Source organism: Chelon labrosus (assembly GCF_963514085.1).
Source record: "Chelon labrosus genome assembly, chromosome: 11".
Classification (NCBI taxonomy): domain Eukaryota; kingdom Metazoa; phylum Chordata; class Actinopteri; order Mugiliformes; family Mugilidae; genus Chelon; species Chelon labrosus.
This window is the reverse complement of record NC_140344.1, coordinates 28,987,485-29,010,270: the sequence shown is the minus strand read 5'-3', so window position 1 is coordinate 29,010,270 and position 22,786 is coordinate 28,987,485. Positions and strand designations below refer to the sequence as shown.

General features: G+C 42.0%; 1 protein-coding gene across 1 annotated transcript in view; it reads right to left on the bottom strand.

Moving 5' to 3' along the window:
• vps9d1 (VPS9 domain containing 1) overlaps window positions 1-22,315 on the bottom strand; it is a 28,077-nt gene extending 5,762 nt beyond the window's left edge. The window contains exons 1-15 of the mRNA XM_084555721.1: window positions 21,817-22,315; window positions 20,401-20,473; window positions 18,775-19,002; window positions 18,496-18,661; window positions 18,002-18,113; window positions 14,467-14,529; window positions 14,135-14,187; window positions 11,438-11,525; window positions 10,911-10,993; window positions 7,923-8,071; window positions 7,390-7,767; window positions 7,169-7,298; window positions 6,474-6,679; window positions 5,393-5,477; window positions 450-554 (exon numbers count right to left, since the gene is read on the bottom strand). Of these exons, the coding sequence (XP_084411847.1) occupies window positions 450-554; window positions 5,393-5,477; window positions 6,474-6,679; window positions 7,169-7,298; window positions 7,390-7,767; window positions 7,923-8,071; window positions 10,911-10,993; window positions 11,438-11,525; window positions 14,135-14,187; window positions 14,467-14,529; window positions 18,002-18,113; window positions 18,496-18,661; window positions 18,775-19,002; window positions 20,401-20,473; window positions 21,817-21,909 (2,012 nt within the window). The 5' untranslated portion in view covers window positions 21,910-22,315. The remainder of the gene's footprint in view (window positions 1-449; window positions 555-5,392; window positions 5,478-6,473; window positions 6,680-7,168; window positions 7,299-7,389; window positions 7,768-7,922; window positions 8,072-10,910; window positions 10,994-11,437; window positions 11,526-14,134; window positions 14,188-14,466; window positions 14,530-18,001; window positions 18,114-18,495; window positions 18,662-18,774; window positions 19,003-20,400; window positions 20,474-21,816) is intronic.
• Window positions 22,316-22,786: the final 471 nt, after the last annotated feature.

Here is a 22,786-nt window from a genome sequence, read left to right as displayed (position 1 = left end):
GTAGAACCATCGTCAGAAAGGAGGTGATTCACCTGATGGTCATTGTGGAGGGTGGAGGTCGTGATGCTGTTAAACTGGATTAGATTAAAACACTAAAGTATTTCTGTTATTTAGTCTAGCCCACTGACTTTACATGCCAAAATAATAGGGATACGTGTCAGTTCAACAGCACCCCAAATGAACAGCTCTCTCATTAATTAGAAACTAATTCTGAATACCATAAGATTTCACTAGTGTACCTAATGAACTGGCAAGTGCATTTGTCATAAGAGACATTTTGTAATTATTTTATACTTGAAAGCATCAAACACTAACCTGGGTTAAGAAATAAAAGTAAATTAAACATTTATACATTGAATCCCAACCCAAGCCATATACATATACCAGGCTGTGAATCTCTGTGCAACCGTTGCAGCTCTAGAGCCTCGTTGTCCATGACGACGACTCACCCTTCATGAATGAACTCCTCCAGAGCAGCACATTCAGACACCAGCTGAGGACACTGACAGCGCAGGGCCACGAAGGACAGGATGGGCAACAGGTCATCGGCACCGCTGCACAACAAAGGGAGGAAGGAGGGAGACAGTGAGATCAAGCAAAAAGGGAAAAGCAGAAGTAAATAAATAGACGAGAGGAGGGAGAAAAAAAAATAGAGAGTAGTTTGGCTTGTGCTCCCGTGGGGCACTGCAGCTAAATCAAACGTAGCTCTTAATGGGATGCGTGTTCGAGGGTGGAAATGATAAAGCTAGGGAGGACAAACTGCATCTTGGGAGATGATGATAGCCAGATAACATTTTCCCTGTGTGCAGACAGTGACCGTTTGTTTATCAGGCCTCACACGCAGGGCTAACCGCCGGCCTGCTAGCTTGCGTGAGAAGATCGGGTTGCTGGCCCTGGACTGACCCAGCCGCATGCAACGGGATACTCTTCTTCTGCAGGTCCTGGAAGGTGTGGACAAGCTCATGTAACCACGGCGAGCTGGACCTCACATGCTCACACGATCGCGAGGCTGAATTATAATCTCCCGAGTTCACTACTGTAAACACACACATCGATCTCTCACACGAGAACTGGAGTCTCTGCATTCCAGCGACACAATGCGCTCCATAAATACTGATCTCAGTGAGAAGATTAGGCTCCATTGTGGGTTTGAGCTGCGCCGCAGTTTAGTGGAGTATGAAATAAGTCAACAGAAACGGGCACGGGGGGAAATTCCTTAATTAACAGGATACAGAGAGAAGTGGTGAACAATGGGAGAGAGAAAAGAAAGGGCTGGAAAAGACAAAAGAACAACAACAGGCTCCGGCTGGGTCACGGACAAAGAGCTGATGTAGATGGAAATAAAAAGAGGGCAACAAGTACAATGTGTGTGTGAGAGAGAGAGAAATTGGACAAAATTATAAGCAGCCTAAAAAATTAAGCCCAGTCTGACAAAAGATAAATATGCAAAGTAAATAAGACATAAAGCCAGCTCCTCTGTCAGCAGAATATACTGATCAGTTCCAAACCCTATGTGAGTCAAGCCTCGACCCCATTATGAGTCACAGCGACACACAGATTTATACGGACTGAGAAAAGCAGCCACACATGGGCCTGGTCCCAAGCCTCAATCAGGACCAGAAAGAAAAATATATTTAAATAAAACAAAAAGTTAGAATCAAATTAAAAGGCAGAACTTTCGCTTCTGATCTCACGAAAGGACATAAAAGTTTTATTGGATTACAGACGTCAGTTTCCACTGGTCCATGGATCTGTGATCAGCTACAAGCGTCAAAAACAAGTTAGTGTTTGTGCACAGATGTTTGCTTCACTTTCACCAACAGATGATTTCAGGAGGGACGTCAGACCTGAGGGGTCGCTAACGTAGAGAACAACTAGGTAAACACATTAATAAAGCGTTAATGAAAAATCCTTTTAACGCCACACTTTGTAAAAGAGAGTATTTACAGATGACGTGAACTGAGTCACTACCAGACCATCAGGTTGTAACAGAGACGCCTCAACAACAACAATAAAAACAACATTTGCATAAAGCAGAAAGGTCTCATGTTGATACGAGGATTAAACACTTCAAACATTTCCCTTCAAGATAAATTTGAAACAGATTAAGTGTGAATAATTTGCGTTAAATATGGAAACTTTCAAACTGATCATGAATTCAGACGCCGTCTGTGGTCGGTCTGTGTTTGACAAATCTAATTGCGTCGGCCGTGATCTGGTTTTCAAGTTGCACATTTTAGCGTGCAACGGTGTCACTACCGATCGTCTGATTCGATTAGATTCAGTACCAGTTTAGAGATATTTAACTTTCAGTACTCTTTTACTCAAAACAGAAAACGATGTTGTCATTGGTTCCAGACATTTGTGGTTTCTCCAGCTCGTCTCCGTCGTCATACTTTTTAAACCCAGTCAGCTTTTAGTCTTGATGGTGCTCACAGAGTTGGACTCGAGCAAAAGGTTTCAAAAGATTTCTAATGAAAGGAAACTGCATCCTATTTTTAAAACGGTACAAACTGACGTCATATCTTCCAATTTAAGATCAAATCAAGATCGACTTCATTCACAAAAACTGATTTGTTTTTCTAAGCCCAGCCCGAACATAAACACTGAAATCCTCCAAAGCCACAACTCTCCTGAATAACAAGAAACTTTTAGAAGTGCTGCGACGTGCCGGTCAACTCCTCTCCCCCGCCGTCTCTGATCGCTGCAGCCAGACGCCAATAAAAGGAGACAGATATGGAGCAGGAGACGAGAAAAAGAGACACGAGTGTATGAAACCAGACGAGATATCAGACAGCTCTCAGGAGAAGGCTCATGACTTCCTTGTTCCTTGATACTGTGTGTTCGTGGTCTGCACTAAAAACTAAACTGAGGAGTTTTACAAACTCACATAAACCCTTTAACAGCCGGTGACATATCCCATTGGTTTCCTGTCGACTGTTTTAAACCCTATTAAAATGTGTCCAACCTTAACTTAAGCCTGAAAAAATAACAAACCCTATAATGCTCCTATTCTGGGACTTCCATCCGCACCCACTTTGGAAAACAAATATCAGCCATCTAGTTTGTTTACTGAAAGTCTCTGCTTATATAATATTAACGCTAAACTATTGACCGAGCATTAACTTTGGATAAAGGTTAAATTAGGTCGTAATCGTCATTAGATGTGCATTGCTGCTGTCTTTTGAGTCTCAGTTATAATTACAAGTAAAAACTCTGCATCCATTTGTTTTTTTAAACTTTCAGTCAAACTCGATTTGACAATTTGACCTTTATGTTCACCATTACTGATGCTACGACCCACTGAGCTTTTGTCATCGTCGTGGGTTCCTCCATCTCTTTTCTTTTCTTGCCCAAACCCTCTTTGTTGGGCTCTGGGTTCGCTCCAAGGATCAGACAGGACGACCCATTTTTTGGGCTGGCCAGGAAGAGGCACTCTATGGGGGGGTAATAAGAGCCAGGACAGGCCCCGCTGTGCCAGCAACTAAATGAGGGCTGATGAGACCTGACAGGTCAGCTACAGCTAAAGGCAAATGCCCCTTAAAATGATGTTGGACTGGACTTAGGGACAGGACAGTCTGTTCCTCCCCATCATGAGATGACGTAGGTGAGGAAAGGACCTTCATCCTGAATTATAACTGTGTGTAGTCTGGATCCATAACAGTGTTTTTCTTCCCAACTAACACTTAGGATTAATGAAACAAACGATTGAGAAAATCATCAACTATTTTCTGAGTGGTTGATTAATCTTTTGGTTAACTGCTAAAATATAACTTTCCCTTATAATTGTTATTCAAACATAATGACAACTTATTTAAACATGACGTCTATGAATGAAGAATCCATTTCAACATTAACAAATGATCCTATTGAACAAAAGTTCTTATTTACTGAATGTTATTAGAAAAGATGTTTTTATTATAATCTGTCATTAATTAGCAAACACTGAGTTTGATTTAACTGATGTTTACACAGATCAGGGTCATGGAAGTGACCACAGAGGCTCCACATTTAAAGACCTCAGCTGGCCAGCAGGTTAGAACCCACAACCTTCATGCTGTGATGCTAACCACTGCTAACGGTTGTTTACACCCACTTAGAGCGGAACGTTGATGGAAATCTACCTGGTTTAGTTTTAGAGGTCAACATGAGCAGAAACAAACTGCTAGAAAGCAGCACTGACATGTTAGCTGTTAGCGCTGCCATTAGCATCACCACTGATGTTGACTTTAGCATTGCTTTCCCATTAGCATCACCTATAGCATCTGCTCTATTGCCGCCTTTCACATTGCCTTTAGCATCACTTTGAGCATCGCCATTAGAATCACCACTAGCATCTGCTCTGAGTCTCTGTTGAGTTCTTTTCTCAGGCTCTGACCAACAACCAACCATCTGACTAAACTCTCTGGAACAGTCCAAATATTCAGTGGTTCAGCTACAGTGGGGAGAAGTTTATACTTTAGATTTTAGTAAGAGTGCAACCACTTTGTCCTCCTGCCGTTCTCCACTCCTACCTGAATGAACAATTCTCCAACCTGCCTATGATTCCACATGTACGCTTTAGTCAGATATGTGTATCTATGACAGATGTATGTTTATCTTGCTGTTCTCTTCTCTCTTTCTTCTGTCTCTACCCGTCCGGCCTCAGGCAGATGGTTCCTCCATATGAGCTTAAGGTTCTGTTCAAGGTTTCTTCCTGTTAAAGGGAGTTTTTCCTGCCACCGTCTCCTTCAGGCTGCTCTGGGGGTTTCAGGCCGGGTTTTTTTAAAGCGTCTTGAGACGATTTGTATTGTTGCTGACGTTATATAAATAAAATTGAATTGAACTGAATTGAATCTTTTGGGATTCTGGCCGGTTTGAGCCACTGGTCACATTACTGCCCTCTGCAGGATAAAAGTATTTACAACAGCGAGTGTCTCTCAAGCGTCTGAGACACTGTTTAATGATTTTCCTCAATTTTGACGTTTGGCTGAGGTTTTTTTTTTTCCTGAGTAAACATTGCGTCACGTTGACGTCGTCAATACAGAAACAAGAAACTCGTTGCAGCCCTGATTTCTATTTTCCAGTAAACAGAAACAACTGCTTCCAGAGATTTGTGATATTTTTACAATATTTTACCTCTAGCTTCTCATCTTCCATGCGTCTTTACTTTTGTCTCTTCTTAGTCGTCAGTCTTTTTAAATCCAATCAGCTTTCAGGTCAGTTGTGCTTTCAGAGTTGAAGCTTCTGTCATGTTTTAGATCTTTGACTAATTTTGCTCTCACCTAGGGCCGGAGTGAAACTTCGAACAAGAGGATATCGGATCTTTCAAATAAAGATAAATTTGAACAGGAAAATCTATTAATTTAAACTCAGCCCTAGTGACTATAGTAAAGACTGATAATTTACTCACATGGCAGCGGTTCTGGGAGCAGAGTCCCCATCGTGAAGACCCCTGTAATCCTCAGCGCAGGCACAGATCAGGCGTAACGTCCGAACTATAAGAAAACAGAGCAGAAGTATATAAATAAAACCCACGATGAACTTACAATATATAAAGAAATATATAAAGAAAGAACAGTGGTAATTTGGTAAACTAAATGTCATATTAGGGTTTAACTGCACTACCTTTGAATAAAAACTGCATTACAGCAGCCAGAGGTTTGTGTATGGATGGAGAAGACGTGATGGCTGACATTCTAAACTACAAACTAGTGCCATCACAAAGAAAAGAGCTCCACCTACAGGTTCACTAACGGCAGCTGCATCTGAACTCTAAGAGGAGCTTTCAGGAGGCCGGAGGTCAGTTTGAGGCCTCTGCTCTAAATATGTGACTCCAGCGTCGCAGACACCAAAACGTATCACGAGAGAGTTTTGTTATCTGGTAGAATCAGACAAATATATCCATGTTTAGTTCTATTTATTTGAACTGTGACTTCAGTACGCCCACTGGCCACTTCATTAGGTACACTAGTGAATGTATTCTAATCTAAATAATGTTCAGTTGATGCTGAAACTGGATGATCATGACAAACCTCAACCTCCACAGTGAAAACACAGTTGAGTCAACATCTCTCTCAGTTATTAGGAACTAATACTGAACACCAGAACCTTCATGAAGTAGGGCTGTCAATAGATAAAAATATTATATATTTTTATTATATTAACTATCTCTTTAAAGTCTTGTCAGAGCATCAAATCTGCACAGATTAGGGACGTCCCGATCGGTATCGGTGCCAATCCAGGCATTTTTAAAATGTTTGGATCGGAGCTGGCTTCAGTCAATCCTGACCTAATGTAGTTATTTGTTTTAGGTCTTTCTTAAACCAACACAAGGCACCAGCTACCCTCTCCACACTACATTAACTCTAGGAGAAGACAAGGAAAGACTTTGGGACATTTAAAATCAGATCGGGATTAAAAGATCGGGATCAGATGGGGGTGGAAAAAACATATTTTTGTGTGGTTAAACACTTTAAATCAGTCCATCTCACCAATACACTCCAGCTTCCTCTGTGGACAGCAGTCTTGAACGAGAAGCTTCAGCTCCTGAACCGCAGACTCGTAGGGGTAGGAACCTTGCAGCACGGCAGGGTCTTGGGGGTACAGTTTCGAGGCGACGCCGACATCTCCAGGTGAAGCATCCCGGTACAGCTTCATACTCTTCTCAAAGGCCTGCTCCCTTTCCCTATGGACCTTTCTGAGAAGGACAGACGTCAGATTGTAGTTGTAAATGATGAGTGAAGGTTCAAATGTAATGGTTGTCTGTGATTTAAACAGAAAAAAAAACTGGAAGGTCATTCCAACATAACATTTAACCGTGTAGCTTGGTTTCTACTCCTGTAACAGGTTCACACAGAGTCTACACCACAGGGGGGGGGGGTACGCCAATGAAAGAATTTAAACTTGTGGTTGGTGTGATGGCATTGTTCTGTAATTAGGCCACTTAAACACTAGTCAGCTGTGTTTAGTTTCTAATTGAATGTCAAACAATGGCAAACTGAACTGAATTTCCTGTACTTGTCTGAACCAGTCACAGCCATTGTGTTACCGCCAAGATAAACTCAACAAATCCTCATCAGTTAAAGCACCTGGAACTGGTGATACTCACACAGTTGGTGTTACTGACACTGCTCACAATACAATAGTTGTGGTTTGATTGAGTTTTCTTGGATTTAAGGTGCACTACCTGAAAAGAGCCACCAGGGCGCTCCACAGAGGCATGAAGAAGGCTTCCTCTATGCTGGCCAGACACAGGTCCTTAGAGCTGGCTGTGTTCAGACACTCAAAGGACAACAGACACAGAGACAGAAGCTGATCTGAAACACAGAATAAAAACACCCCATCATTCAGTATCCAACCACTTTCACGTTCAACTTGTTGCTGTTAAAATCCAACGACTGCGCTCACCAATAGAAATATGGATGTCTTTCACGATGGCCTTCAGGTGTTCTTTGAGCGCTCTCATCTCCAGCTCCTGGACGTGGCCTTCGTCCTGATCCGGCTGCATCGAGGAGTCACAGGCCAGATCTGAATCGGAGCCGGTGTCGCCTGCGCTGCCGTGGGGTGGGGCCCAGTCCAGCTGGGACAGGAACTGCTCCAGATCTTCAAACGAGTTCTCCCGGTCCACCATCGGCACCAGCTGTGTGTGAGGCTCCTCCACGTCGTCATGGTCGTAGTTTGTGTCGAGGCTGTGAGCGCACGGCGACGGGGAGAGCGAGGAGTCGGTGATGAAGCTCTGGCTGCCGACACTACTGCCTGCGGTCCTGATTGGCTTCCTCGGAGTCTCTGTGTCAGCAATAACATTTACACATGAATAAATATTAATGTTACCAGAACAGAAATGTGATTTAAGCTCTGGTAAACTGTGGCTTCATGGTCTCTACACAGAGGATTAAAGTAGCTGCTACAGAAAATGACCAACACATGGCTCATGTTCTCACCTGGATGATGCAGGTTGTGAATGCTGCGAGAAGGTCTCAGAGGCAGGGCAGGACTCCGGGGGAGACCTTTACTAACGATGGGGTAGAGCTTGTTGTAGATTCTGTACTGGTGCTTCCTCAGCAGCTTCACCACCGGGTGGTCAGACCGGCTAAAGACACAAAAAAACATATGAAGTCAAACCTCAATGTCCAGTAACAGGACAAGAGCATCCAGTAGCTATGTAGGTTCCAGTCAGATGACAAGACAATGTTCAACATTCTTCATTCATGTTTGTGAACTCTTAAGGTGAGATCTGTTAAGAGCAGGGAGGAGGACTTTTAGGAGGCTTAGGAGTTTGTGAAGCAGAGGAGAAAATGGCTGAAAGAAGAGACAGGAGAGATATTCTCCAAACACTGAATGGCAATCAAGCTTGTTACAATCGCAGTATCACCGGAAATGAAAGTCATCACAACACTGAGGTATTTAGCAACAGGAAAAAATGTAAACATGCAACAATGCAGCAGTGATGACTTGGAGCCAAATCTACGTCTTAAACACTTTTATTCTCATTGACCGGTTGAGCCAGAAGCAAACACTGTTCCTCTTCAGTTGGGTTTCCTGCATCATTTCTTCTCCACTGTTGTTCAGTTTGTGTTAGATGTGAACACCAACCATCACTGCTTCTTCTAGGCCGGTTAGCAATCACAGAAACTGATGAAAGCTGAGACATTTTACCCTCGTTAATACCAGATGATGAAACATGACCAGCTTGGGACATGAATGGCAGCAGATAAATAGAACTATCAGCATGTGAATACTTAGACAGACTTGATTTGTCATTTTGATTTCCCCTTTCCTCGTGTTTCTTCTTCCCTTTTTCCTCCCCACACTATTGTAATTTCCCCATTGCGGGATCAATAAAGGTTTCATTCATTCATTCATTCATTCATCAAAAAGAAGTTTCAGTACAATGGCTCATAGTACAGCAGGAATATTTAACAGAAACGGTACTGTGGTAGTGGGTCTGAGTTTAATCACATATTTTATAGGATAATTTTAAAGTATAGCATACTATTTATTTATTTTTATGTAAAGTATTATTTATAATTCCACAGTCTTCATAGAGATTAGATTCTGTTATTAAGTCTATTGATGTGACGTCTATTCTAGGCCAATTATCACCAAAACTGTATTTTTATCTAGCTTCTAGGATCAACCAATCACACCTCTAGAAATGATGACTCATACCTAGCAACGGGGTCAACCACACCTCCTACTAAGATCAGAGTTTCTGTCCATTCCTTGCCAAGAGTTCTCTGAGAATTTTCTGGAATCACCCCTAAGCTAAGACTCCTAGCTAGGAATGTTTAGGCTAAGTTAGGAGCTCTGAGAGGATTCTAGGAATCTGAAGGAATACGGGCCCAGGTGTTCAGCTTTAGTTTTTAGTTACTGAGAGACATGTTGATTCAACTGTGTTTTCATTTTGTACTACAACTAAACTTCCTGTTAGTTTGACACAGTAGTCAGCGGGCTGGACTAAATAACAGGAACTCTTTAGTCCAGTTCAACAGCACCACAACCTCCATCCTCCACAATGATCATCAGGTGAATCATCACCTTTCTGACTCTGATCTACTACATTTATTACCACTACTAAATAATCTGTTTTTATTACATATTTGTTCTATAATAACCTTGACTAGTCACTAATGAGGATAGAACTTTTCTTTCAGGATTAATTGAATCATGTTTCAGTCATCAAAGTGAAGACGAAGTCGTCCAGCTCAGACGGACGTCTCCAGATTCAAAAATGTGAATTTCATTATGTGACAAAAATGTCCAAATTTAAAATGTAGTTTATGCTTCATGTACCTAATGAAGTGGCCAGTGAGTGTATGAACAAACACATCCTCTATCTGCTGACTATTTAAGTGTGCAGGTTAAAAGTCTTGAGTCATACTACGTGGAGATATCTCTGAAACTAACAACCAGGAAGCACAAACACTGAACTGTCGTGTATCGACACAGAAGCTGATGTAACGCAGCAAAGCAATACTGGGCTGACCTTTTAAAATGCAAAAAAAAAAAGTTTGAAACTACAAACATTGCTGAATGTGTATGTGCTGAGGCTGTGTCAACACATTTGATATCCCTCATAGTATCAGGAGGATGTTTAAAGTGGTTCAACACAGGCAGAAACCTCATTCACTAACTTCTGCAAATTCTAATCAGACGTAAACTAAGAGTCCGTTCAGACTCAGGCAATCTTATGGGAAGTGTCCAGGTCTGAGCTCTATATGGAAATAAACACTGACATCCTTTAAGACACAGTAGAATATTGTAGCAGCTGCTGTCTCTAATGGATCTCTACCTACCGCTGGATCAGAACCATCAACAGCTGCTTGGTGACTTGGAGACATGATCCAGATGTTGGAACAAGATGGAAAGACTCTCACATGTTAAGATCTGATTTATTTTAGAGACAAAGACTCAGATTAGACCTGAACCCTGGAAGCTTCATCCTCAGAGGAACCAGGTCTCTGATGAGCCGTTTGAACTCAAGCTTAGATTAATTTCCTGTATTGTTCTGTTCATTTGTTGTCTTATTATTATTGTTGTGTTTGCAAGTTTGGGGTTTAATGTAGTAAAAACATGTTCTGCTACTCTGTAGAGCTGGGTGTTGATACTGATTAAATTCCACTTCCTTTTTGGTTTCAAAAGAAATGGTTCCAGAGGTTTGTGGTATCTCATCCACCTTCTCCCTCTAGTTTCATGTGTCTTTGGATTCGTCCAGCTCTTCTCTGTCATCACACTTTATTTGTAAACCCAATCAGCTTTAAGACCTGACGGTGCTTCTGTCCTGTTATGGATCTCCCTCACATGTGGACTAATCTAGTGGGCATAGTCCTTAGAAACCAGTCTCGCAAGACTTCAACAAGATTTCTAAAAAGAGAATCAAGATCCAAACAGGTAACCATACATAAAACGCTCATGTTACAGTCAGTTACCTGAGGAGGTAGGTGACGAGATCTGACACTAATGTGACATCAGGATTCTTCTTCATGTTCGCTTTCCACTGTTTGGGCCAATCCTGAGAAGAGACAAAAAAACAATGTACCGATGACAACCAAATTTGCAAATACATGAAATAATGTCACTTAGTTGATTCAAATTTTGTACAAGACTATTCCAGGTTTGTTTTAGCTAGTAGATTGTATTTTTTATGCCAGGTAGCTGGGGTACTATCACTGCCTGGTACTGCAGATTTCATTATTAAATAATCACTACAACACTTTGTGCATAAAACCTGGTTTATCGCTATTTTCTCAAAGGGTGTAAAACAGGCAGGAGAGTGGGCAAAGCTTTTTTTGTTTACAACATAAGTCCACATGTGTCCCTTCATAGTTTTGATGTCTTCAGTATTTAGCTGCATTATATATTATAATTATCTGCTGCCATACGTGCAGATTGTAGTTTGGCAAGCTGCATGGTCATTGTCATTTACTGTTTTAGTAGCGTTCATTCATAAACTCACATGGTCTTGCTCATACTCAAGCACATTGGTGTAAAGAAGTCGCTGCTCTTCATCCTCTGCAGTCATCGCCCCGGACGCTGCAAACCTCCTGTCAAGACAAAGAGAGAAAAGATGTTTGTGAACACGTCACACAGCATCGACCGTCCTAACCTAGAGAGTACGACACTAGTGAGCTTATCTTTTAGACTTATTGATGCGGAGGTATTTCTGTCTCTGTATCAGGTGAAACTCAAACATTACCAGAGTGAAGAAATGAAAGTGGCGACACCAGGCTACTATAGAATACAAACTAGAGCAATATCATGTAAAGTACAAGTCATACAACTTTTTAGCCCGGCAGCTCTTTGCCAGAGTATAATCAGTTCTCAAAGAAGCGGTTCCAGAACAACTTTCTGACACAATAATCTGTGGGTGGGGACGTTGGTCTAGCTTCCAGGTTTACATCTTTTAGGATAATAAAGGGGAAAACACCACATTTGTCTTAAAAATGAATTATATCTCAGCTGATCTTCATTTACTGAGACATTTTACAGAAGACATAATCGTCGTCGTCGTCGTCTTCCGCTTATCCGGGTCCGGGTCGCGGGGGCAACAGCTTCAGCAGGGAAGCCCAGACAGCCCTCTCCCCAGCCACTTCCGCCAGCTCCTCCGGAGGAATCCCCAGGCGTTCCCAGGCCAGACGAGAGATATAATCCCTCCATCGTGTCCTGGGTCGGCCTCGAGGTCTCCTACCGGTGGGACATGCCCGAAACACCTCTCCCGGGAGGCGTCTAGCCACCTCAACTGACTCCTCTCGACGTGGAGGAGCAGCGGTTCTACTCTGAGCTCCTCCCGTATGTCCGAGCTCCTAACCCTATCTCTAAGGCTGAGCCCGGCCACCCTACGAAGGAAACTCATTTCGGCCGCTCGTATTCGTGATCTTGTTCTTTCGGTCATTACCCAAAGTTCATGACCATAGGTGAGGATTGGAACGTAGATCGACCGGTAAATTGAGAGCTTCGCCTTTCGGCTTAGCTCTCTCTTCACCACGACCGACCGGTTAAGCATCCGCATCACTGCAGATGCCGCTCCGATCCGCCTGTCGATCTCTCGCTCCCTTTTACCCTCACTCGTGAACAAGACCCCGAGATACCTGAACTCCTCCACTTGAAGCAGGACCTCCTCCCCGACCCGGAGTGGGCAATCCACCCTTTTCCGACTGAGGACCATGGCCTCAGACTTGGAGGTGCTGATCTTCATCCCAGCCGCTTCACACTCGGCTGCGAACCGCCCCAGCAGGAGCTGAAGGTCGCTGTTCGATGAAGCTAAGAGGACCACGTCATCCGCAAAAAGCAGGGACGAGATCCTCCAATCACCGAACACAACACCCTCCCCCACCCGGCTGCGCCTAGAAATTCTGTCCATAAAAGTTATGAACAGAACCGGTGACAAAGGGCAGCCCTGGCGGAGTCCAACCCTCACTGGGAACAGGTCCGACTTACTACCGGCTACACGGACCAAACTCGCACTCCTTTGGTACAGGGACTGAATGGCCCTTAGTAAGGAGCCATCCACCCCATACTCCCGGAGCACCCCCCACAGGATGCTCCTGGGGACACGGTCGTAAGCCTTCTCCAGATCCACAAAACACATGTGGACTGGTTGGGCAAACTCCCATTTCCCCTCCAGCACCCTAGTGAGGGTAAAGAGCTGGTCCATGGTTCCACGTCCGGGACGAAAACCGCATTGTTCCTCCTCGATCTGAGGTTCAACCATCGACCGGACCCTCTTTTCCAGCACCCTGGCATAGACCTTGCCAGGGAGGCTGAGGAGTGTGATCCCCCTATAGTTGGAACACACCCTCTGGTCCCCCTTTTTAAAAATGGGGACCACCACCCCGGTCTGCCACTCCAGAGGTACTGCCCCCGATGTCCACGCAATGTTGCAGAGGCGTGTCAACCAAGACAGCCCTACAACATCCAGAGCCTTGAGATACCCAGGGCGGATCTCATCCGCTCCCGGAGCTCCACCGCCGCGGAGTTGTTTTACTACCTCGGCGACTTCTGCCCCAGAGATTGGACGATCCAACCCCAGGCCCTCCGGCTCTGTTTCCTCTATGGAATACGTGTTGGTGGGATTGAGGAGCTCCTCAAGGTATTCCTTCCACCGCCCGACAATATCCCCAGTTGATGTCAGCAGCTCACCACCCCCACTGAGAACAGTGTGAGCGTGTTGCATAATCATAATCTCTAATGGTTCAATAGTTTTGCTTCCATCCGTTATTTCTGAGCGTGTCCTTTTGGTGAAATAGTGACAATAAATCTAAACTCTTTTCCTGAGATCTTTACTCTCAGATAATAACACAAACAGATTATGCGACAGACTCTTCAGGTAAGTGAGGAGTGCAATACACTCTGGAGCTCTAGTTAAAGATTTCTGAGACACTAGAAGGAACCATCATGAAACGAAAACAATGCTAAATATAGAGAATTAAAACTGAGAACGCTGTGTCATGAATTTTAAACACTGAATTCACATGGTGCAAGCAAAATTCAGCAAAAATGACCAAAGTTGTTGTGGTAGCAGCGAAACAAGAGGAGATTCCTTCCTGTGAAGAGGCATGCAGCAAACGTCTACGTTGTCATGTACTGAAAAATAAAGCAGAAGCTAATAAAAGAATAAAGTTATTTATTACATTCATGGAGAAACTCAGTGTACCTGTTGGCCTCTTCCTGTAGCCTCAGTCTTCTCTCCTCCATCTTCCGCTGGAGCTGATGTTAAAATTAAGGGAAACTTCAAACGTCACATGGATCAGTGACTCATTCTGTTAAATCTATGTGTAATTTAATGACACTACTTAAAAAAGCATAGGAATGAGAATGTGTTCTGAGCTGGGCCAATTTAAGACAAAGGAGTAGCTGATTAATTATTTGATTAATCTCTAAATAATAAATGGAACTTCCCCTTATAAACTTTTCATTTGTCGCCTTCACAGGTCAAGTTACAAAGACGGAGACTTCCACCAGGACAGACTGACAGAAGAAGGATACGGCATCCTGCCTGGCTTTGGCTATGATGAGGTTCTCCATCATCTGCCGCTGGAGAGAAAGCGTCTGCGTTGGAGAAGAGCACACAAAATGCCTTTAAACATACACATGTAATTAAATATGACTAAAAACATCATGTACTGTTACTCAGATGTCTATTTGTTTCTGTAGCCCAAAGAAGTGTTCCTGAAAATACCCTTTTGGCTGATTTACTGAAGTAACAAATTAAGTAAAGAGAGTCAAACCCAATCACACGTCTCATCTTTAATCTCATCCAGACATGTCCTGCAGCAGGGACACACACACACATCAAACAGACCAAAGTCTAAATTAATCTGCCAACCGTTACGACACCACACTGCACAAACCACTCTGCATCACAAAGGACAGTTCCAGACTTCCAGATAACGTGAAGAGTAAGTTCCCCTCTGTGGAGACATAAAAATCTCTTGAACACTGGTGAATGCATCTTAATATAACAGTTCTGCTCTAAATCTAGTCTCCATGAAGGTCCTGGAGTTCAGAATTAGTTTCTAATAACCGAGAGAGATGTTGATTCGACTGTATTTTCATTTTGTAGTACTACTGAACTGACACATGTTCCCGATATTTTGAAATAGTAGTCAGGGGGCTAGGCTAAAAAACAGAAAAAACATTAGTGTTTTATTCTATCCACTTTAACAGCACCACAACCTCCATCCTCCACAATGATCATCCAGGTGAATCACCTCCTTTCTGACACTGGTTCTACATCAATTCAACATTATTTAGATTAGAATGACTTCACTAGTGTACCTAATGAAATGGCAAATATATAATAATTATAATTAAATATAGAAAATAATTTAGCAGCTTTAGCACATAAGCTTGTGTTCTTATGTGGAAATTTGGGCTGCTAACAATATATGATGAGAATAATTTGTAAATATTATATACACAAAAACAAATTTATTAAAATTCCCAAAAAGGTATTTCGATTATTTTGGAAACAAAAGAAAAATATTTACTGAACGACGTAAAATTGTACAATTAAGGCTAATTTATGTTAAATTTAATGTTTAGAATATTTAAAAAAAAAAATGTTTTATTTAAACTGTAGTAGTAGGTTTTGTTGTAATGTATTGAACAATAACGTTTTGACGTAAAGATTTAAAAAAAAAAAAAAAAAAAAAAAAACATACGCACCGTTAATTGGCTAATATAATTAGCTCATTTGACTTTACCTTTACAAACGCCTTTAGTTTTCTCCAATAAGCACGAAGCTCCACTTGATGTCGAAACATTTTCCGTATCTGAATGGCAAGTTAATATTATTTAAAAAAATAAAAATAAAAAACACAAATTAAAACGTTAGCGTTCAACTGTCGCGTTTGAGAAACTGTCAAGCTAGCTAGCTAGCTAAAAGTTAAAAGCCGCCGGATGTCGCTTACCATTTTATTCTCACTGGAGAAAGTTTTTCATCAAACAGGGGGAAAAGACAAAGATAAAGTTCTGATAAGTAGTTCTGACTCTAGTTATTTAACTCCAGTTAAATATCCCATGCGGTAAAGCGATCTCTTAGCGGTCTCCCCCCTTCACTCGCGTATACTTTGATCAATAGCAACAAGCTAACTGATAGCACACCGGAAGAGACGATGGAAGTCAAAATAAAAGTACCGGAAGTAACTGATTTAGAATTCCGGGAAAATGTAAACACAGAAACATGGTTTAATGATGACTTCAAATTAAATAAATAGATACGAATAAAATTAAATCTATTTTAAATTTTAATGCTTTTAATTTATTCATCCCCAGTAAAATAGAGGAAACTGAATGTAATATTCTTTAAATCACACTTGAATGTTTTTTTTTTGGGTTAGGTACTCTAGTGAATGCTTTCTCATCCAACAGTCCTCCTTCATGACGGTTATGATATTCAGCTTGCAAATATAATGCACAGTGTTTAATCTAGTCGTCTCTTAATGGGGCACCGGTCCACAAATATGTTTTCCTTGGTGCAGGACTCTGGTCATTACAACATCGGTCATTTGTAAATTAACCTCCAACCCAAACTGCAGACTCCAGTATTTAATGCTGTGGAGCTGCGTGTTCCTGATCAGTGGAGCTGGTAAGAAGTGTTTCACATTTTTTTTTAAATATTAGGTAAATAATTAGGCAGTAAATTAGAAAACATGCTTCCTCAAATTCAAGGTTTCTTTGGATCAACACAGGGAAGACCACGGAGATGATCAAGAACTCCTTGTGTGTGTACATTTCCAACGACCTCTCTTGGGCCTTCATCTTTGAGAAGACCCCCCAACGGCTGTACTTTTTGAGGAGCTTGAAGGAGGCCAGCTTCATCCATGTTGTCCTGACCTCCTCTTATCTTTGTGTAGTGGAGAGCTAAGACCTTCCATCGCTGCCTGGTAGAGGAACTGCTCTGCAGCTACAACAACTGGTAAAATCTGCCTCAGAAAAGGAAAGAACAGCAGCCGTCCTTCCTTGCAGGACATTTATGTTCAGCAGGTGCAGCAGCATCACGCAGGACCCCACCCAGCCAACACATGAACTGTTTACCTCTCTCCCCTGAGGCAGAAAGCTGCGTAGCTTCAAAGCCAGAACAACAAGAGTAAAGTGCAGCTTCTTCTCAGAGCTGCTGAGGATCATGAACTCTGTCCTTTGTTTTTAAACTACCTGTTCTCGTTATCCATTATTTGTTTATTGTTGCTTTTAGTCTTTTCCTGTCATTTATTTACCGTATACGCTGTTCCTTCATGTTTTTATGCCTGGTTGAATGTGAAACCTTGAACCTTGAACCTTTAAAGTTTTGCTGATGATGAATGAATTCATGTCCAGGTCTAGTCTCAAGAAAAACACGAATAAATCATTTGAAGACGCATCACAGTGATATGTATGCAGCCTCTGACTATCAAGTTAAAGAAGTCTCATCTGAGAACTTTACTAGTTACATGAAGTTATTGACTTTTCACTGACACATATTTAAACAGTGGACAGTAGAGTGGAGAATGGATTAGCATTTAGCTTTAAGCTACAACTGTCCATAAATGTAGTTCCTGGAATGAATCCTTCCTCTTTTCTCTGTAATGTCTGATCCAACCTTATAAATGATCAGATCTGCTAAGAGACCAGTGTTGATCCAGACTGTTACCTGGATTCACGTTTCTGCTACGCTTATATCTGGTCTAAAGAAAGAAGAGTCATGTAAAAATTAATTGTACTATTAATTAAAAAGTGACAAAAATGCATTGACTCTTCATTGACTAAAACTATGAAAGATAAAAATGACTAAACTGTGACTAAGACTAATAAGAATTTCTGTCTCAAGATGAAGACTAAATCACAAATGTCTGTCACCGTTAACACAGCTTTAAACCAACTTGTAATATGATGCATCATGTAAATAAACCATTAATGCACCCAGCTTGTCCACAGCTCAACAGTCAGAGAATGGGAAACACATTCACACAGAAACAACCCATCATCTCGTGGCTCCTTTAGTTAAGTTCTTGGTCTCCTCACACAAACAGTCCAAACCTACCAGAGACGTCTTCTGGTAGGCCTGACCCGGGGCGAGCCTCGCCAGACGAGCTTCATAATTAGCTTTCAGCTTCTGGTTCAGACGTGACGCTTCTTCGATGGGCGTCAGCTCCCTGCACACACGGAAAACACAAAGCAGCGGCGTGGTTATCTGACTCAGCGTGACACTCCTGTCTGGTGCAGAAGAGCCAAGTATTAAAAAGTCAACATAACCGACATCCCCAAGCACCAACCACATTCAGATATGGAGAGGTTCTCTATCAGATAGTTCAGATTTTACCTGAAACATTTTAATTCCACACAGCTGAACTCTCTGCCAGACTCTGAGGACTGTCAGGGTCTGTTTGGAGGATCAGTTTAAATCACTGCGCTGTAAAAAGAATCCAGAAGGGACTGGTTCCTGGAAATCTCCGTTATCTGTGTAGTGTTACTCCAGAGGACGTCTATCATCGTCTGAGGCAATCTTTGTCCTCTTTATTGAAAACCGGCCCTTACTTTTTGCTCGTGTCCTGCGACGCTACCGTCTGCAGCTTCTGAAAGACTTCTGGAGGCAGAAAAGGCGAGAGCTCCCCGCCGCCGTCGGACAACACCCGGCGGTGACCGGCCTTTTTCGGGCTGGTCTCTTTACGCTCTGCGTTGACGGGAGATTCAGCTTCAGAGACTGTGGCGACAGAAATGAAACAGAGGAGATTAGTTGTGATTTGTGACCCCTGGGTCTGAGTTAGCAGCTGATTTATAAAAGAGATGCTGCAGATTGGAGGGGGATGTATTCACCGGTGTTTGCAGCGCTGCCGACGGAGTGGCCAGTGGTCTGATGGAGCCCTGATAGGCTGGGAGGACTGGAAGAAGAAAAGCTGGAGGGGGCAGCGGCGGTGGTGGAGGAGGAGGTGGGGAGGTCAGGGGGGTCGGTGCTCTTCCCTATAAAGGACTTGGCTCGCTCCAGACACTGCTCTGCTAGCCTCAACATGCGCTCCACCTCCACGGCCACCATCTCCATCTCCTCTGAGGCCAGACAGGATGAGAAGAGGTCATGAGGAGGAACTCAACAATCGAGGACTGAATTCAAGCTGATTAGTTCACGTGTGGCTGGAACGATTAACTGCTGCTGCTGCTGGTCATCATGAAGCAAGTCTGAACCTGTCTCAGTCACTAATTCACTGGCCGCTACAGCCGCAAAGATTAAACTCTTCCTCAGAGCTCCAAGTCAATAACTCGATAATATTGATGTCTTTTAAAAGATGGAAGTTACAGTGACACTCTGCTCTAAAACACTGAGAGCAGCTTGAGAGGAGTCGACTTAATTAAACCACAAGAAAATCAACAAAATGATCGCAGGGAGATTTTAACCAAAGAACAAAGTGAACAAAATACTTCTCAGTTTTCTGCCGACCACTAGAGGTTAGTGAAGAAATAAATAAATAAAATGATTTCACTGATTATCTACTAAGCACCTTCCCCTTCATTTGCCACCGAAGCAGGTTCAACCAGACAAGGACTGGACTTTACAAGGACACCTGTCAGAGTCCCGTGTCGTGTCTTCATGATTTTTTGGGTATTTTTGTTGCCTGACACATTTTTGTCATATATACCGTGACCTGGGTGATTGAGAATCCTCACAGACAAGTTTTAGTCTGTACTGCCTGCAGCTCTGTATTCGATCCAGTTCTTGTATACATTTAGACCTCTGTCAGAGTCCAGTGTTTACCCTGTGTCGTGTTTTTGTCGTCCTTTTATTGCATGATACAATTTTGTAGCACAGAAGAAGCGAGCTAGCCTGGAAACCAGACAAACTTCCCTATGCATGAATTTTTTTTTTTCTGACTGTTCTGGAGTCTCTCTGTTGGGAACTGATTTTGCTCCAGCAATGATCTGCCAGGCCAATCAGATTGCTTGGGCGGGGCTTAACGTGGTGATGGACAGGAAAGTAGTCATACACGTAAAGCTGAATTAGTTTACAGCTAAATGTCTGATTAGTTGATTATCCAGATGATGAACTGATGCAGAGGTGTTTTTGTCTCAGTGTTTGTTGAAAAACATCCCATAATATTAAAAAATAGCATCAGTTTGGCCAATGAGAGGAAGTGGAGATGTGGTGTCCATATTTGTATACAGTCTATGTAAAACACCAACAGTCATAGTAATGTCATAATAACAACTCATTATTGGTTAAGTTATTATGGAATATAAGTTATTTAAAACCTAAAGTTAACATTTTCATGGCATAAAAACACTCAAACAAATAACCTGCGCCACATTCTTCTTTTATTCTCACTATTTTCATTTATATTGATTATTATATGTTTGTTGTGGTGTTCTGTCTTGTGCATTTAAAACTCTTTGAGCTGCAATCTTTCTATCAAATGCTGTGAAAATTAAGTTCTGGTTCTATTCAGCTCTTACTTTGCGACCCAGCATCCTCCAAAAGTGCATGTGATATGTAGCTGATGGTCCGGAGGTATTCACAGTACGCTTCCTGCAGAGAGAACACAACACATGTGATGTGTTAGTGTCGAGATAAACAGAAAACAATGCGAGGAATCCACGGATCGCAGGAATAAACTCTGACGCCAAAGTCACAGCCTGATAGAGAAGCAATAAGATAAAGACATAATAAGGTGGATAAATTATTAAACCTTTAATTAATAACTATTCGCGAGTGAAAAAGAAAATGTTGGTCAAAAAAGAATGCTACAGCAGGGTGGCTAGCAAACAGTGTTGATTATTTATGTTTATGTTCATGTAGATACTGTTTTACTAATGTTATAGAATTGCACTCACTGGCCACTTCATTAGGTACACTAGTGAAACCAGTCCTGCAGTAAATATAGTCTCCATGAAGGTTCTGGTGTTCAGCTTCAGTTTCTATTGACTGAGAGAGAAGTTGATTCAGCTTTTCGTTGAGGAGGCTGTGGTTTGTCTAGTGTGGTTTAGTACATGTTCCTTTCATTTTGACAAAATGTTTTCTTTTAGATTTAGTGCACAACTGTCATAAGAAGGCCTTCACTTAGTGTACCTAATGAACTGGACAGGGAGTGTAAATTTAACCTGTGCCAGAGTGTTTATTTAGAGACATTACAGCTTGTTCTAGAATACATATCATCTCCCCCAGTCATGACGACAGCCTCCAAAATGAAAACTCAGTTGAATCAACATCTCTCTCATTTATTAGAAACTAAAGCTGAACACCAGGACCTTCATCACAAACAAGAATCACTACAGGACTGTTATATTACAACACATTCACTAAGGTACCTAATCAACTGGCAAATTAGTGTATTTCTGACAATTAAAAAGCAATAATTTAGCTGCTAATTGAAGCAACTGGCCCCAAATCTAGTTCCACAGATGCTAAAGTCACTTTAAATTGTGTAATTCCGACATTCCTGCTTATTAACTGATGTATTAGAGTCAGCTGAGTCTGGCTAGTCATACCTCACACTGACAATTTATAACGTTGTGTTTAAGTGACCGCAACATGTCGGAATTTAGCCAATTAGCCAATGGTCACGGTCTAAAATTGTGTTTAGTGATATTAATTTTGATGTTTCGAAAAAATACTTAAGTTTATATGAGTAGCATTAGCGACAAAAATAATAATTAGTGAGAAAATTGTACAAGAAATCAATAGAACACACTTTAAAATGCGTGTGTTTTGTGGTCAACAAACACATCAGGTGTGTTTACGTGTTAGTGACAGCTTAGCTAGCTACCGCTGACAGCCTCCGCCCCCCTCCGTCTGTTTACATCTCTACGCACAGTTTCCGGTCCGGTTAAAAGTGCGCGTTCTCGTTAACGTCAAGCTGCGTCGCTCGCTACCTTGTGTTTGTTCCCTCCGTCCAGCTGGATCGCTTCTTTTGCCATTTTCATGGCGTTTTGAAGAGGCTTCACTCCACTGTCTCCTGTAGCCATGGTTAGAGCTCTTCTTCTTCTTCTTCTTCTTCTTCTTCTTCCTCGCCACCTCTTCTTCGTTACCTTAATGGACCGACTCAACAGCGCCACCCTCCCGTACTTGTGGCGAACTACGGTAATGCAGCTTCAGACATTTTGGAAGATTTGGGAAAGTTCAAGAAGAAATCTGTTTCTAAATGACCGGAAATCATGACAAAAACAATGGTTTTCCTGTTTTGAATTATTTTAACTTATTTGAACAGTTTAGGTACTTAGGAAGGAACTGACTAAAGGCTTAAAGGAAACATAAAACAATAACTATGATGGATTTGAAGAGATACAAACTGATAGCCTTGAATATGCTGAACGCAGCACTTTATACGATGTCTACAAAGCCAACATCCAGTCAGCCAGGATGATAGCTGCCTTGGAGGTCAGAGGTCAAAGGATGAAGGTCAGGAGGAGGAGGCCATCATCTTCCTCTTCCTCTGAGGTCAGACAGGAAGAGAAGACGTGATGAGAAGAGATGTGTTTTAACCAAAGGAATCTGAGATGTGATTCAGTTTAAAATCTTCTTCTTCTGTATTTGTTTATTCAGTAAAATGAGCCAATATTACATATCAGTGATAAGCTAAGTTTACCTCTAGAATAACAAGTTGATTTAAAGGTCACAAATTCATCACAAATGGAAAAATGGAGGCTGTGAATGGAAGAAGGAGCTGTTAGAAACCAGTTGTTATTCAGAGCAGAGCTTTTTTATTCCAACTCATTCCTGAACAGAACAGAGGAAACAAGCGTGTAAGTGGTTTAACATCCATGGCTACGTAGAAGAGGAAGAAAGATGTTCCATACAGTTAATAAAAGATGCTGAGAGTATTAGTTAACGATCAGCTTTAAA